Source organism: Rhinolophus sinicus, chromosome 6 (genome assembly GCF_057876585.1).
Source record: "Rhinolophus sinicus isolate RSI-liver-muscle chromosome 6, RSI-T2T, whole genome shotgun sequence".
NCBI lineage: Eukaryota > Metazoa > Chordata > Mammalia > Chiroptera > Rhinolophidae > Rhinolophus > Rhinolophus sinicus.
In genome coordinates this window covers 2,629,547-2,642,363 of record NC_142506.1, presented here as the reverse complement: position 1 = coordinate 2,642,363, position 12,817 = coordinate 2,629,547, and the positions used below count along the sequence as shown (strand labels likewise).

The 12,817-nt window shown below is 54.6% G+C and overlaps 1 protein-coding gene across 7 annotated transcripts in view; it reads right to left on the bottom strand.

The window, feature by feature from the left end:
* Positions 1-12,817, bottom strand: part of TRAPPC9 (trafficking protein particle complex subunit 9) — a 320,362-nt gene that overhangs the window by 62,050 nt on the left and 245,495 nt on the right. For 4 of the 7 annotated variants that reach the window (XM_088798934.1, XM_074316658.2, XM_088798935.1 and 1 more), the window contains one exon: positions 9,043-9,196. In XM_088798934.1, coding sequence (XP_088655060.1) covers positions 9,043-9,196 — 154 coding nt within the window. The remainder of the gene's footprint in view (positions 1-9,042; positions 9,197-12,817) is intronic. The other 3 variants (XM_088798933.1, XM_088798932.1, XM_074316657.2) reach the window with 1 other exon arrangement.

The following is a 12,817-nucleotide window of genomic DNA, read 5'->3' as shown; positions in this document are numbered from 1 at the left end:
TGGGCACTAATTGGCATCCACAAGCCTGACCACAGCCACCACCCGGCTGGTCCCCCCATCCTTGTTCCTCAGGGGGCCACACTGCACAGCCTGCCATGGCACGGCCAGAGGAAACCACGAGGCCGCATCCTTCCCGGGAGAGTTTAGCAGTTTCAGGCACTGGATTCTCACTCAGGGTGGGTTTCTAGGAGAGGAGGCACTTGTCAGTCCCACGTGGGGCTACACACTCTGATTCTCCAGTCTTTGAACCAATAAGACCCATGGTAGGGGGCAGGATGAGGGGCTATCTCCCTCCTGAGGGGTGTGACCCAGGGACAGGTCACTATGGCCCCTGACGAGACCGACAGGTGACTATGCGCACGCCTTGGTGAGGAGCGGCGTCCTTTCTGGGAGCAATTCTGTCTAGTGAATCGGTTCCCCCAGGCCCCCCACCTGCTGCCTGCCTGGGCTCGGCGTCGCCTGCAGCCGTGCCCCCCGTGCCATCCCCTGCAGAGTCTGATGAAGGACCAGAGCCCAGGGACTTGCCCGGCAGTGGAGAGAGGCAGAGTTGTCTCCCTCGGTTCCCTTTGCAGTTCCCATGTGACGGAGCTGCTTTCTCTTCACAGAAGAGACATCCTGCAAGGCCTCTGTGATTCACGGTGATCAAAGAGACAGAGGGGAAGTGGCTTGCAAGTGCAGTGGTGAAAGGAGCCAGCTTCCCTTTGGTTTGGGTTTCAGCGAGAATCTAATTCCCAAACACAGAAACTCACTTCCCAGCGATGACCAATTCTCAGTGAAGGAAACGCTCCTGAGGAATGGCGAGTCTCAGATACACAGACATGCAGTGGGGTCCCAGAGAGGAGGAACGGGGAAGGGAGCGGGTGCTGGGGACTGGCCTGACAGATGGCAGGCTCTGGGGCAAGTGCTTCCCTTGCTCCCTTCAACCAGGCGGCAGCTGTCGTCCATGCCATGCAGGAACCAGAAGTGGGGGACCCAACAGTGTGGTTCTCCGCCGCTCAGAGACGGAGCACGATCCCCCGGGCTTCCTTTCAACTCCTGGGTCCAAGTTCCCCACAGCATGGCGGCTCCAGAAAGGGAGGCGACTTGCTCAAGACCACAGGTCTCCCAGATTGGCGAAAACCCAAGAGTTTGGAAAGCTCCGTAAGGGGCGAAGCTGTGGGAATACAGGCACATGCATTCACACTCTGCAGCTGGAAAACGAGGCAGGAAGTCTGCTATGCAATAACGCGCAAGAGACGTGTCCTGTTCAGTGACCAAAGCAAGATGCAAAACGGCATACACTTTTGTATTTAAAAAAAAAAAAAGTAAGACTGTGTTTGGATTTAGTTCCCGTTTCAGAAAGAAATTCTGAAATATGTGCAAGGAGTGAACAAAAGAGGGTATTAGGGGATGAAGGGTAGGAGCAAGGCAGATGGGAAGATGTATTTTTTTTTTAATTTTGAACATGCGTACACTTCATCTATTTAAAATAAAATAAAGTTATTTTAGAAGAAAACAATCAAGTTCTCCAAACATTATGAATGAAACAAAATGCCATGAAGGCTGTAGACCTGGGAGCGTGTGGACACACCTGAGCTCGCAAGTGGACCTGACGAACGTCAGTGCACCCCCATCCCAGTCAGGGGGCCAAGATCTCAGGACACGGACTGTTGACAGATTTGGGTTTAACACGCACATTTTGTGTGTCTTTCTGCTTCCTTTCCTGATTCTCTCCAGTGGTGATTTTCACTCGTATGAAATTAAGACCTCAGAATACGGCATGTTACCCCTACTTATTTAAAAAATCACGCCAGGCTTTCAAGGCAGACTGTGCCACGGGGCTTGCAGAACAGAAATAGGGCCTGACGAACACGGCCAGGACACGGATTTGCAATGACTGGTTAGAGGACCATTCCAATTGCATATTTCTGTATTAATTTGCTTTTGGTCATGAGCCATAAAATTATACAGCTGAGCTAATAAAGCTAATTACCTGTGTGCATACCGCCTCCCTCCCTTTCAGCCCCATAAGCCACCAAAACAGTGCTGTGTCTGAACCTGGGCACAAACGCAAAGCTGGCTGAGCAGCGGTTATGCAGCTGCTTTGTCAGCCACTATTACATCCAAGATTACAATGTGACAGTGACAATGGCAGACGTGGCACCTGCTACTATTTCTTAAATACACAGACCCTGGCATTTGGGGCAAGCGGTCAATGAATAATGATCAGAGTGGCAATAATTCCTATGATTATTTCTGTTAGAAAGAACATTTCCCAAGTGCCCTGTGGTAAGTGTTCAACATGTATCTTCTCAACTTAATACTATTTTCAAACTAAGACTGAGAACATGGCGGGTATAAGGGAGGGACTGTTATTTCAACGTCAAAGATTTTTTAAAATGCAGCCCTCTATACAGAATAAGAAACCTGGCACATCTAGGAAATGGCAGCCAGATCAGGGCTGTCTGCCCTTGGGGCGCATGTTCTGTCCCCACTTTCAGATACTTTGCTATAAACACTGTAAACCTGGACGCCAGGACCCATGATCCCAGCTGACAGATGAGGGTCCTCCATGCACACGACCTGGGTCCAGCCAGGGCCCCATGGCTGCCAGTGGCCAGTCAGCACCCGCACCCCGCTTGGAGCTGGGCCAGCCCCTTTCTGCAGCCCAGAGGAAAGCCTTGCCGGGAACTCTCCATGGTGCTGAAAAGCCTGCCTCCCTTTAAAGCCCTTTCGCGTCACCTGGACGCAGGAATTATGTTTCCAAGTAAGTCATAGGTTCTTGGCCCCAAGATCTGCTCCTGTCTTTAGAAGAGCAGAGACAGTGACACTGACGCAGGACTGGAATCACTGCTGATGTCAACCCAGGCTTTGCAAGTCTCTTGGACCACACACAAGGGGAATGATTGACAACCCCTGTGCACCTGAACCAGAAGCAAGTTCCCAGCTCAGTTTAGCCCAAATCCCATTCTGCCTCGGGAGCCTCCCACAGGCAGCTTCTAACTTCCTCACAAGGAAGCACAAACCCCCTCACAGTCCCCTCCACGCTTATCACTTCCTGCCTCAAAGACATGGCTGAGTTACCAGCAGGCACCTCAGGTCACTCACGCTTCCTGCTTCTCACAAACCCTCACAGGTGGTGAGCCAAGAGGCACAGGGTCCAGGTCTGGCCCTTGCTCAGCTTAAACTTCCTCCGCCAGCCCCTGCTCAAACCGCAAGGTCAATGAGTGGGCAGCCCTGCCTCCTAACTGCTTGGCTGCTTATTGTTGCAAACCAATAATGAAAGAACTCAGAGGACTGTTTATAGTTCCAAGTCCGGGGAGGGTAAGCGATGGTGTCCTTGGTCAACAGGACTGTGTCCAGCACATGGTCGGTACTCAGGGAACACCTGCAGCTTCTACTGAGCATGCACGTGTTGGTGACCTACAGGTCAGCTCACACCGTCCTCAGAGTAATTTCAGGTTGAGAAGGCTCCTCGGAGAAGTTAAGTAACTTTCCCCAAACCACACAGCCAGGACAGAGCATGAGGGTTCCCAGTCAGTTCTCCCACCCAAGGGCAGCGCTCCGTTCCCTGTCCTGACTCCCCTCCCCCCATATGCAAACATTTCCAGTGAGACTGGTCCTGAGTCCACAGGGCAGCAGACAGACTGGGTCAGGATCTTGCCTTCCAGGCGCCTCTGGAGCGTGAGACCCTTAGGGTGCCATGGGACCTCAGAAGGCACCTCGGTGAGAGCAAGAGGCCCATGGACCCTAAATACCTCACTTTTCCTCCTGTGAGATAATCACTAGAGGTTGCAGGGTCAGAACTGTGGGTGATGGGGTACAGACCTCTTCAGCAATATTGGCTTAAGCCCATCAAGGGTATGGGTTTGTCCCTACCAACGAGATGGCAGTTTTTAGTTTCAGGACTGCATAGCATGTGGTAAGTGGGGTCCCCTTCTAGAAAAGGGGGAGGGACAGCCCCAGGCTGGCCAGCAGGACAGCGGGCAGGCCGTCCCTCGGCTCTGGGGGCCCCGCCCAACTCCCACAGCAGCACCAGCCACCCCAGGCCCCCCACAGTTACTGCCATGTAGGCCATGGGGAGTGCCCTGAGGGCAGAGGCCAGGTTTGCTATCTCGGAGTCCCCAGTACAAACAGGTCTACAGATCTGGGGTGCAGCCTAAAAGTGAACGGAATGAACGAATTTTCCCAGGAAAGACACAGAATCCATTGGACCAGCAGCTTTAAGTTACGAGCTCCACGGGTCACAGCTCATCAACAAATCACGACCCGCACGGACGTGGGTAAGAGTGCATTTCCTGCGCACCTACTATGCGCTTGGCCCCTTTCTTGGAGCAGTGGTCTCCTCTGTGTGACAATCCTGTGGTTACAGAGCTCACTGAGTGCAGCGCCACATGAGCTTCACGCAGCACGTACAAGAGGCAGGTGGCAGGAAGGGACGCTGAGGCTTACAGAAGTCGCTTACACCACAGTAAAGAGGTGACGGAGGTGACACACACCCGGCTCTCTCAATCCCTTCCTTGAACTTAAAATCTGGCGAGAAGAGCAAGGCTTACGCACTTCAAAAACAGAAAACAAAAAGATATGCAACCAAATACAGGAGGGGGGGGGTGGGTTCCACGCTCGGGAGGCTTCCTGCGACAGCTCTTCACACAGAGGCCCAGAGGGAGGCTGGTGCCCTGGTTGTTCCCACCGCAGCCTTTTAGAGCAGAAACCGGCGTCAGGCAGCCCCGCCCGGCGGGAGCCCCAGGCCTCACAGGGCTCCTCCCTTTGCACTTTGAAGGTCTCACCACGCGCTGAGGGGCAGCAGGACAGAGGAGCCGTGTCACAGCTGCACTGTCTGGTGCGTCCTTACAGACTCTTGTGCCTGACGTCCCAGAGCGGGCAGCACCGTCCCCCAACACACAGCCAAACGCGTCAGGGACACCGCACGTGTGCACAGAAGGGCTGTGTCTGCCCCAGTCTCCTCCTGGAGCCACCTTCCTATAACGAGTCTCCTCACCCTGCCCCTTGCTCAAACTCCTCTCGGCGCTCCTGGGATAAAACCCCAACTCCCCAGCACGTCAGACAAGCTCTCAGGATCTGTGCCTCCGTCGGCCTCTGCCTCGCAGACCTCGTGCCCTGGCGTGTGGCAGCCATGCCGCCCCACGGTGCTCATTCCAGCAAACGCCACGGGTTCCTGCCTCGGTGCCTGAGGCCTGCGTCCCTCCCGCCCAGCCTGGCGCCCTCTTCAGCCTTGTCATTCTGGGGACCGCCCACCCATCTCTGCAGCTTGAACTTCACCTTAGGTGGCATGTCCTGTCCGATGCACCCCAAGCCCCTGTACCCCCCCACCCCCGGCTGTGAGCACCACACCTGGCAGCACATCTGTCCTGCACTTGCCACATGGGTGTGCCCCCACGTGCCCCTCACGCCAGAGCACGGGCCTAATCCACACCGGATGTCTATTATGAATACCTACTGTGCGTGCTGTGGCGCGTGCTGGGGATGAAAAGACCACGCAGGAGGAGCTCCTTCCTACTCGTAAGAAGGCCAGTGTGTCGTGCAAGGATGACATCCTATTAGTCATCCATCATTAATGACACTTAATAAATTCACCTATATTTGCGCAGAGCCTTCTGGCTTCCATGCACGCTGTCTCAGTTAATCTGCTACACGTGTCTCGGGAACCGGGAATGTTCGTTTCCGAATGTTTGAAAAACACAGCCAGGTGCAAGGAAAATGCAGAAAGTTAATAAAACACCTACCCTCGCATTTTGCACCCGGCCATGAGCAGTGAAATATTTGGGTGTGTACTGCGATGCAACGACCGTTAGAAGCCACTGGACAGTTTTTCAGATGCCGTCTGTGTTTATATGACTGCAATTAACCGTGACCCGGTCTGGTATTTTAGAAAAATTGATTTTTCGGTCAGCTCTTCCCCTGGGGACTGTGCAGCCTGGTGGGTGGCCAGGCTCTTCTGAGCCTACAGGCCTGAGACTGCTGGCCTCCCCCTCACAGGAGAGAGAGCAGCGTCGTGCTGGTACATGCGGTGTCCTGGGCAAAGCTGCAAAGCCATCACAGGAGAGCAGCCGACACAGACACCTCCAAAGTGGCCTCCGGGTGCGTGTCCTGGAGTGGATGCTGGTAGGGGGCCTCACCTGGGCTGTCTGCACCCACGTGTCAGCTTGGAGTGAGTACAGGCCCAGAAACCACGGGGCTGGATGCAAATCCCAGCTCTGCCCCTTGGAGCTAGCTAACCTCACTGGGCCTCAGTTTTCCCATCTGTGGAATGTGAATCAAAACTACTTCATAGGGATTCTGTAAAAGTGAAGTGAGTCTATGTAACCACCCAGAACAGTGCCTGGCATCTGGCGAGTGCCATACGGGTGTGAGCTGTTGCTTAAGCTCGTGATTTAAGGATTCTATTCTATAAAATGCACACACTCACCATGACTGTCACACCAAAAGGACACAAATGTGTACAAGCCCAACATGAACCCAATACACACACACACCCCACACACCGCACACCCCACGCCTCAGACACACACATACCACATACGACACACATACCACACATCACACACACATACACACACACACACACACACAAATTTGGAACAGTGCTTTGAATACTGCGGAAAGTCCTCCTCAACTCGCATAAACCAGCCAAATCTGAAATCGAGGCTAGCCGTGTGCCAAACCCCAATCCTTTCAAAGTAATTTTAGGGGCGCACAGCCACCATATTTGGATTCTGGGGAGACAGCAATCCAATCTGTGTCCTCCACCTTCCTGCCTCTGTTCCCTGAAGGGCAAATAGCCAAGGCAATGTCACAGCATCAACGGTCAGAGGCAAGCCTGCCCCGAGGGGCTGGAGGCTGTGAACCAGCTGCTGTACCAGAGAATCCCCCGACCGCAGATACAACGTGCACGTCTGCACCGACTTAGGCTGGGCAAGGAACCAGCCGTACAGCCGACAGAAGCTGCTTGTACTCAAATTCATGCAGGTGCAACTATTCCTCCTAACACGACTAGGAAAACATCGTGTCCTGTGACTCAAGGACACTTGTTAAAGACGTCGAATTGTTTTCAGAGGATGAGAAGACAGAGCCCATGAAGAAGCACTTTCGAGAATGAGCGAGAAGCCAAAGAGGGGAAGGGCGATCTTCAGCAACCAGTGCAAACAGCTCGGTCTCTGCCTGACTGCAAAGGGAGGAGGGGCCGGTGGGAGGCAGACTCCGCTTCTTGGAACGAACGCGGCCCTGGAAACGGAGGCACCAGGCGTGCTGTGTGCCAGGCTGGCTGTCCTGCTCCTGATGGGCGAGGCTGAGGGCACTGGGCCTGTGGTCCTGGCTGATGCCTGTGAAACCACAGATACAAAGTGAGGACGATCATACAGCCGCTGTTGAGCATCTTGTGTTTACAGAGGGCCAAACAGACCCCACTCGACGGCGCACAGCCAGGACACAGGCCGTCCCTGGACCAGCTGCCGGGCAGAGCCGCTGGAACGCACGACCCTGCGCACAGAGAACAGCCACGCTGCTCCACATCCTACCTCACAGTTATTTACGTCACCTGATCTCTGCATCCCGCAAAGATGCGCCATCTCCCCTCTGGGGCATCGGCGCTCAGGTGTCTGAGGCCCGGCTTACAGTGGGGCTGCATGAGCCTCTGCCTCGCCCTTAAAACAGCCAGATGGTGACAAATGGTCTGCAGACAGCACGGGAAGATGTGTGCTTATCAGACCACCTGGCGGAGACACTGCCCAGATGGCCCCATCCTCGGCCGTGGGGGGACCAGGTGACTGTGCCCAGTTCTTGTCAGGAAACCTATGTGGGTTCAGATTCTGATACGTCAGCAAGTATCTCACCAGCCCCTAAAATGCTGTTTGAAGGGAGATTAGCAACAAAATCAAGGAAAATGAGAAGGTGAGACGACACCAAGCTTGCCCCAAGCTTACCCCTCGTCTGTTCTCACCACAGAACGTCTAAGCAGGCTGCCCTCTGGCCAAGGAGCCAGGCTTCACTTAAGATGAATCTCACTAGGTGTGAACTCCTTCCATGCACTCCTCACAGCACTCGGCCAAGTGCCGCTGAGCTGGGCACCGTTAGGCTAGCTGCATCACTGAAACGCAGAGTATTCATTCACCACATGGTTTCAGCAATGATGAGCTAGGACTGCACCGCGCTGGGGCTGGAGAAAAAGAACACGCCGTCGGGTCCGGGTCCACACCTGACTGCTCAGTACAACCCCCAGCACATAGTAGGTCGTCAATAAATAGCACAGAGGGCCCTGGACCCCGCTGACCTCTGTAGTCTGCACGCTGTGTACCAGCCACAGGGCCCGACTCACACAAACACCAGAGCAGCGGTGCCCACCACGGGCCGCCCGGGGCTGAGCATGTGCCCTCCCGCCATCCTGCCCATCCTCACAGCAGCCGAGGGAGGGATGACACCCACATGCTGCAGAAAATGCAGTAACCTGCCCAAGGCTACAGCAATGGCAGACGGAGATGCGGAACAGACACACAGACAAGTGAGCCTGGGGTTTCCCCAGAACGCTCCCCCAGGCGACAGTGTGTCGGCCGCGAGCCAGGCGGTGACCTGAAGCCCGGGCAGAGGCGGCGACTTGCCAACACACTCTTTCATAGCACAGTCCTTCCGAACACCCTCAGTGCTTTGACATGGCGTGTCGGACCTTGGTAAGGCGCACAGTCCAATTTCAGTTTCCCAGACAACTGCACCCTGCGGTCAGCAGTCAGGATGTGAAACTCAAGCCCTGCATGGAGAGGTGGCCATCAGAGCCCATCACTAACACGCATATCGACACTGGCAAGACACACGTGCCCCGAGGCCAGCGCACCACCAGCCCCAGGGCGGCCTTTCCTCGCCCTGATCCACACCTCGTTAGTGGGGCCCTGAAGTGGCGAGAGTGGCTAAGAAACGGCGGCTCTTTGGTCCACGTCTCCTCGCCACGTCAAACAGCAATACAGAGCTAGCTGCGGCTACGATTCCGCAGCTGCACCCCTGTTGGGCCCCCTCGGTGATCAGAGTGAGTGGGGCCCACCACGGAAAGGATATGATTCTCCAGCGGATGTCCAGCTTGCTGTTGATCTCCAGGCCTCGAGCTTCCTGCCGCTCTTCTTCCAGCTGCTTTGAATTTGCAAATTGTCCCTTCTCCCCAGGGGATTCTGGGAAACTCTCAAAGTTGAACTTGTCCACTTGAATAGCCATCCTAAGAGAGGGGGGAAACACAGCAGAGACTTAATGAGGAGGGCAGTTTCTTCTGCTGGCTGTTGGAGAACCAGCACATGTCAGCGTGAGACAATGTAATGAATCATTCTCGTAATTCATAACGGATTCATTCCAAGAAAATGAAATAATAGACTCCCAGGGTAGCACTGGCTTCAGACTGGTTCAACACACAGTTCAGAACTGAAGTGCAGTCACAGATTCCATTCTCGGAGAAAGCTCAGGTGCCCAGAAGAAAATTTAAATTCTGGAACAGCACAAGGCAGACGGGACCCAATGTGGGAAGTCACAAAGAGCATTAGCAGTTGTTTAACCCCAGGGACCCCAAAAGCCCGCTGGGAGCTCCAGCCTCATCAACAGAGCCCTGCCTGTCAGTTCATTCTTCATCCTCAGCCAGACAGACCTGCTCATACATGCCAGGCCCCACCACCCGCCAGCACCCACCCGCCAGCGCCCACCCGCCAGCGCCCACCCGGCAGCGCCCACCCTCACAGCGTCCGCCTCCCACTCCCAGGCCCCTGTGCATGACCCACTTGACGTCAGAGCCACTCCCCACCCTTCAGGTTTCTGCTCAAGTATCACGTCCTCTCCTAAGGCCCCTGGCTGTGCTGGCTGTACCCAGCACTCTTGACCTTCTGGCGGTTTCTAGAACACACTAGGCTGTTCCTGCCTTAGCCTCTGTGTTCACGGCTCTCTAGCAGGAGCATTCTTCTCCCGACTGCTGGCACAGCTGGAGCCCTTCGTTCTTTAGGTGTGAGCTGACGAGAGGGGTTCCCAGGCCACCTGCCTACAGCAGCCTGGCCGTCCTCCATCGCAGCGCTCAGTTTATCTCTGCCACGGCCTTTACCGTGAGCTCTGAATATTTATTTCTGGACTTAACTGCCTATCAATTCTACTGGAACTGAGCTCCCTCTTGGTCATGTTGACCACAGTTCCCCAGGCCTCGAACAATGCCTGTCACACAGCCGTGACCAGTAAATAGTTCCCTGAATGAATGAGTGAGTGACCTGTGAGCCTTCCCTGCCCGCTCCTCCCCCTCCCTGCTGTCCGCACCCCGGTACCTGCACCCACATGCACAGCGCCCCATGTCCGATGGCACCTGGTCTGCAGAGGGCATGCATGTGTGGGGAGCTGCACGCGGCCTGCCCACTCCCAACCACGACAGTCACGTGGGCAGGGCTGTCTTACTGACGTTTGAAACCGCCCCTCTTAGCACAGTCAGGCACACAGCAGGGACTCAGTAAAGGTATATTATACGAAGGAAGGAAAGGCGAAGGGGAGGGAGGAGACTTCTCCTTGCCAGGCCCCCGATGCTCTGGCTCCAACTGATAGATGACTGCAAGTCACCCAGCCAAAGCATAAAAGTAGGCGTCTGCGTTCCTGCGTGGCCTGTGCTGGGACCAGCACATCCAGCCGCGCCCAGCAGGCCGACCTGGCCTTCGGGGTTATTCGCTCTCACAACCAGGAAACGAGGGGACTGGGTGTTCCGGGCTTATACGCGAAGGTTAAAGCCAAAGGAAGGTCCTGACAGCCATGGCGGCTTGGAAGGAAGGAAGGAAGGCAGAAAAGAAGGGAGGGAGGGAGGGAGGGAGGGAGGGAGGGAGGGAGGGAGGAAGGACTAGGGTGTTGGTGCGTCTATGGCATGCGGCTGGGAGCGTGTTTAGGGCTCGGCTACCCAAGAGTTAGAGACGCCTCGTGAGCACAGATGACGGCGCGTTTTGTAGCAAGAACTACGAGTACATATAAATCACATTTACTGCTCTTTTCTGACTGTAATAGTAGACACTGAAAAAAGTTGGAAAATAGAGAAAAACCTAAAGAAAACAAGGCAGTCAGAATCTGATGCTATGATTTTGATATCTTAATTCAATAGTCTTCCTAAGTGTGTGTATTTCCCTGTGGTGGAAATAATTATATATGTATAAGTCATTATATAAGTATCACTTTATACATATATACACACAAATATACACATATGCGTAACTTTAAGACTTGTTTTATTCTTGCAATATACTATGAACACTTTCACATCATTAAAAGTTGGTCTGCAAAATATTCTATCAAATGGCTGCATCATCATTTATTTTCAATTCCCCTATTTTTCCGACTCTCAGAGAACAGGCTCCTTCTCGGAGAGGACTTCCCGACAAGGAGCTGCCCTGTGCAGAGCAGGCGGGCGCCTCTCTCTGCACCCTCGCCAACAGGACGATGATCGGTTTTTAATCTTACCTAGTAAGAGGCACAATGCTTCCTCACTGAGGTTGCAATCTGCAGGTCTGAATTACTCCCGAGGTCAAACATATTTTCAGGGGCTTATCAGCCATTTATCTTCCTTCCCAGACATTTTTCTACACAAGCAGCCAGGGTGCTTCTAATGGCCCCACTGACAAAATCCCTTCCTGCCGCCCACCGTGGAGGCAGACTGAGGCAACGCATGCTTCTCTTAGGACAGGTGAGACTGTTTCCTAAGTTTCACCAAAAAGGTCGCTTTTAGCTCATCGCCTGCTAACCCAAAAAGAATGAATAACTTTTACCTTTCCGACGGGCTTAGACACAGACTCAGCACTATGGTGAGGACCCTTGCTCTCGACCCAGCCGCAGACGGGGCAGGACTTTTCGTGAAGACTGAAGCTGTCACTTTCGTCACGGAGCCACCCTGAGTGGGCAGAGCAGGGCTCCTCAGTGAGAGATGTGCATGGCGTCGGCCACAATGGGGCTGCTGGAGACAGCGCTGCAGTCAGCCCCACGCCCGCCGTGCCAGGACAGCTCATGGAGAATCGTGGCCATGAGGGGACAGCCCAGGGCTGGGAGGTAACCACTGAGGGGAGGGAGGGCAAGAGAGCATCTACAGAAGTCACCCCAAAAGCGGAAGGAACCAGGTACCGAGAGCAGGGCCTCGTCCACCCTGTGGGCACCCAGGTGGACAAAGGGCAGAGGGAGCTCCAGCTTCGGAGCTGAGCCCCTAGGCAGGACCCCCAGCTCTGCCCCGACTTGAACGTGACCTTGGGCCCGGCCCTCCATTTCTCTGAGCAGGTCTGTGGAACATGACCACAGTGACCCAGAGGGAAGGTGCAGAGGGCTCAAATGTTCTTGCTCACTGCCAGTCAACGGTGGCCACCCAAGCAGCCACGTCTGACGGCTCTATACCTATTCCCTCCATTAGCGAGCAGTTCTTCATCACAACAAAGAAGCCACAAAATCTTACCACTAGCTAAAGCCACGAAGCTGTCCCCTGCCTCACGCAGCCTCTGACGGGGAGAAGCCCACGTGCCTGCAGAGCACAACTTCAGGGCAAAGCCTACTCACTCCGGGTTTACCCTTGGACCCGCGAGACCTTTTATTGGGCTGAGGCAGCACCAGTCAGAGAATATCTGTGCAATCCCCACCAGAAAGCGTCCGAAAAGAAACTCAGAAATGTGGCTGGTCCTCTGGTAAGTCACAGCTAAAGTGGAAAACATTACTGGAAATAACAGAAAAGAAGGAACAGCAAACGGGGGCATGACCTAAGGTACATGCCCCTACCCCGTGCCCTGACCCCTGGCCCCTGCCTCCTGCCTCTGCCCCCTGCCCTCTGCCCCCTGCCCTCTGCCTCCTGCCCCCTGCC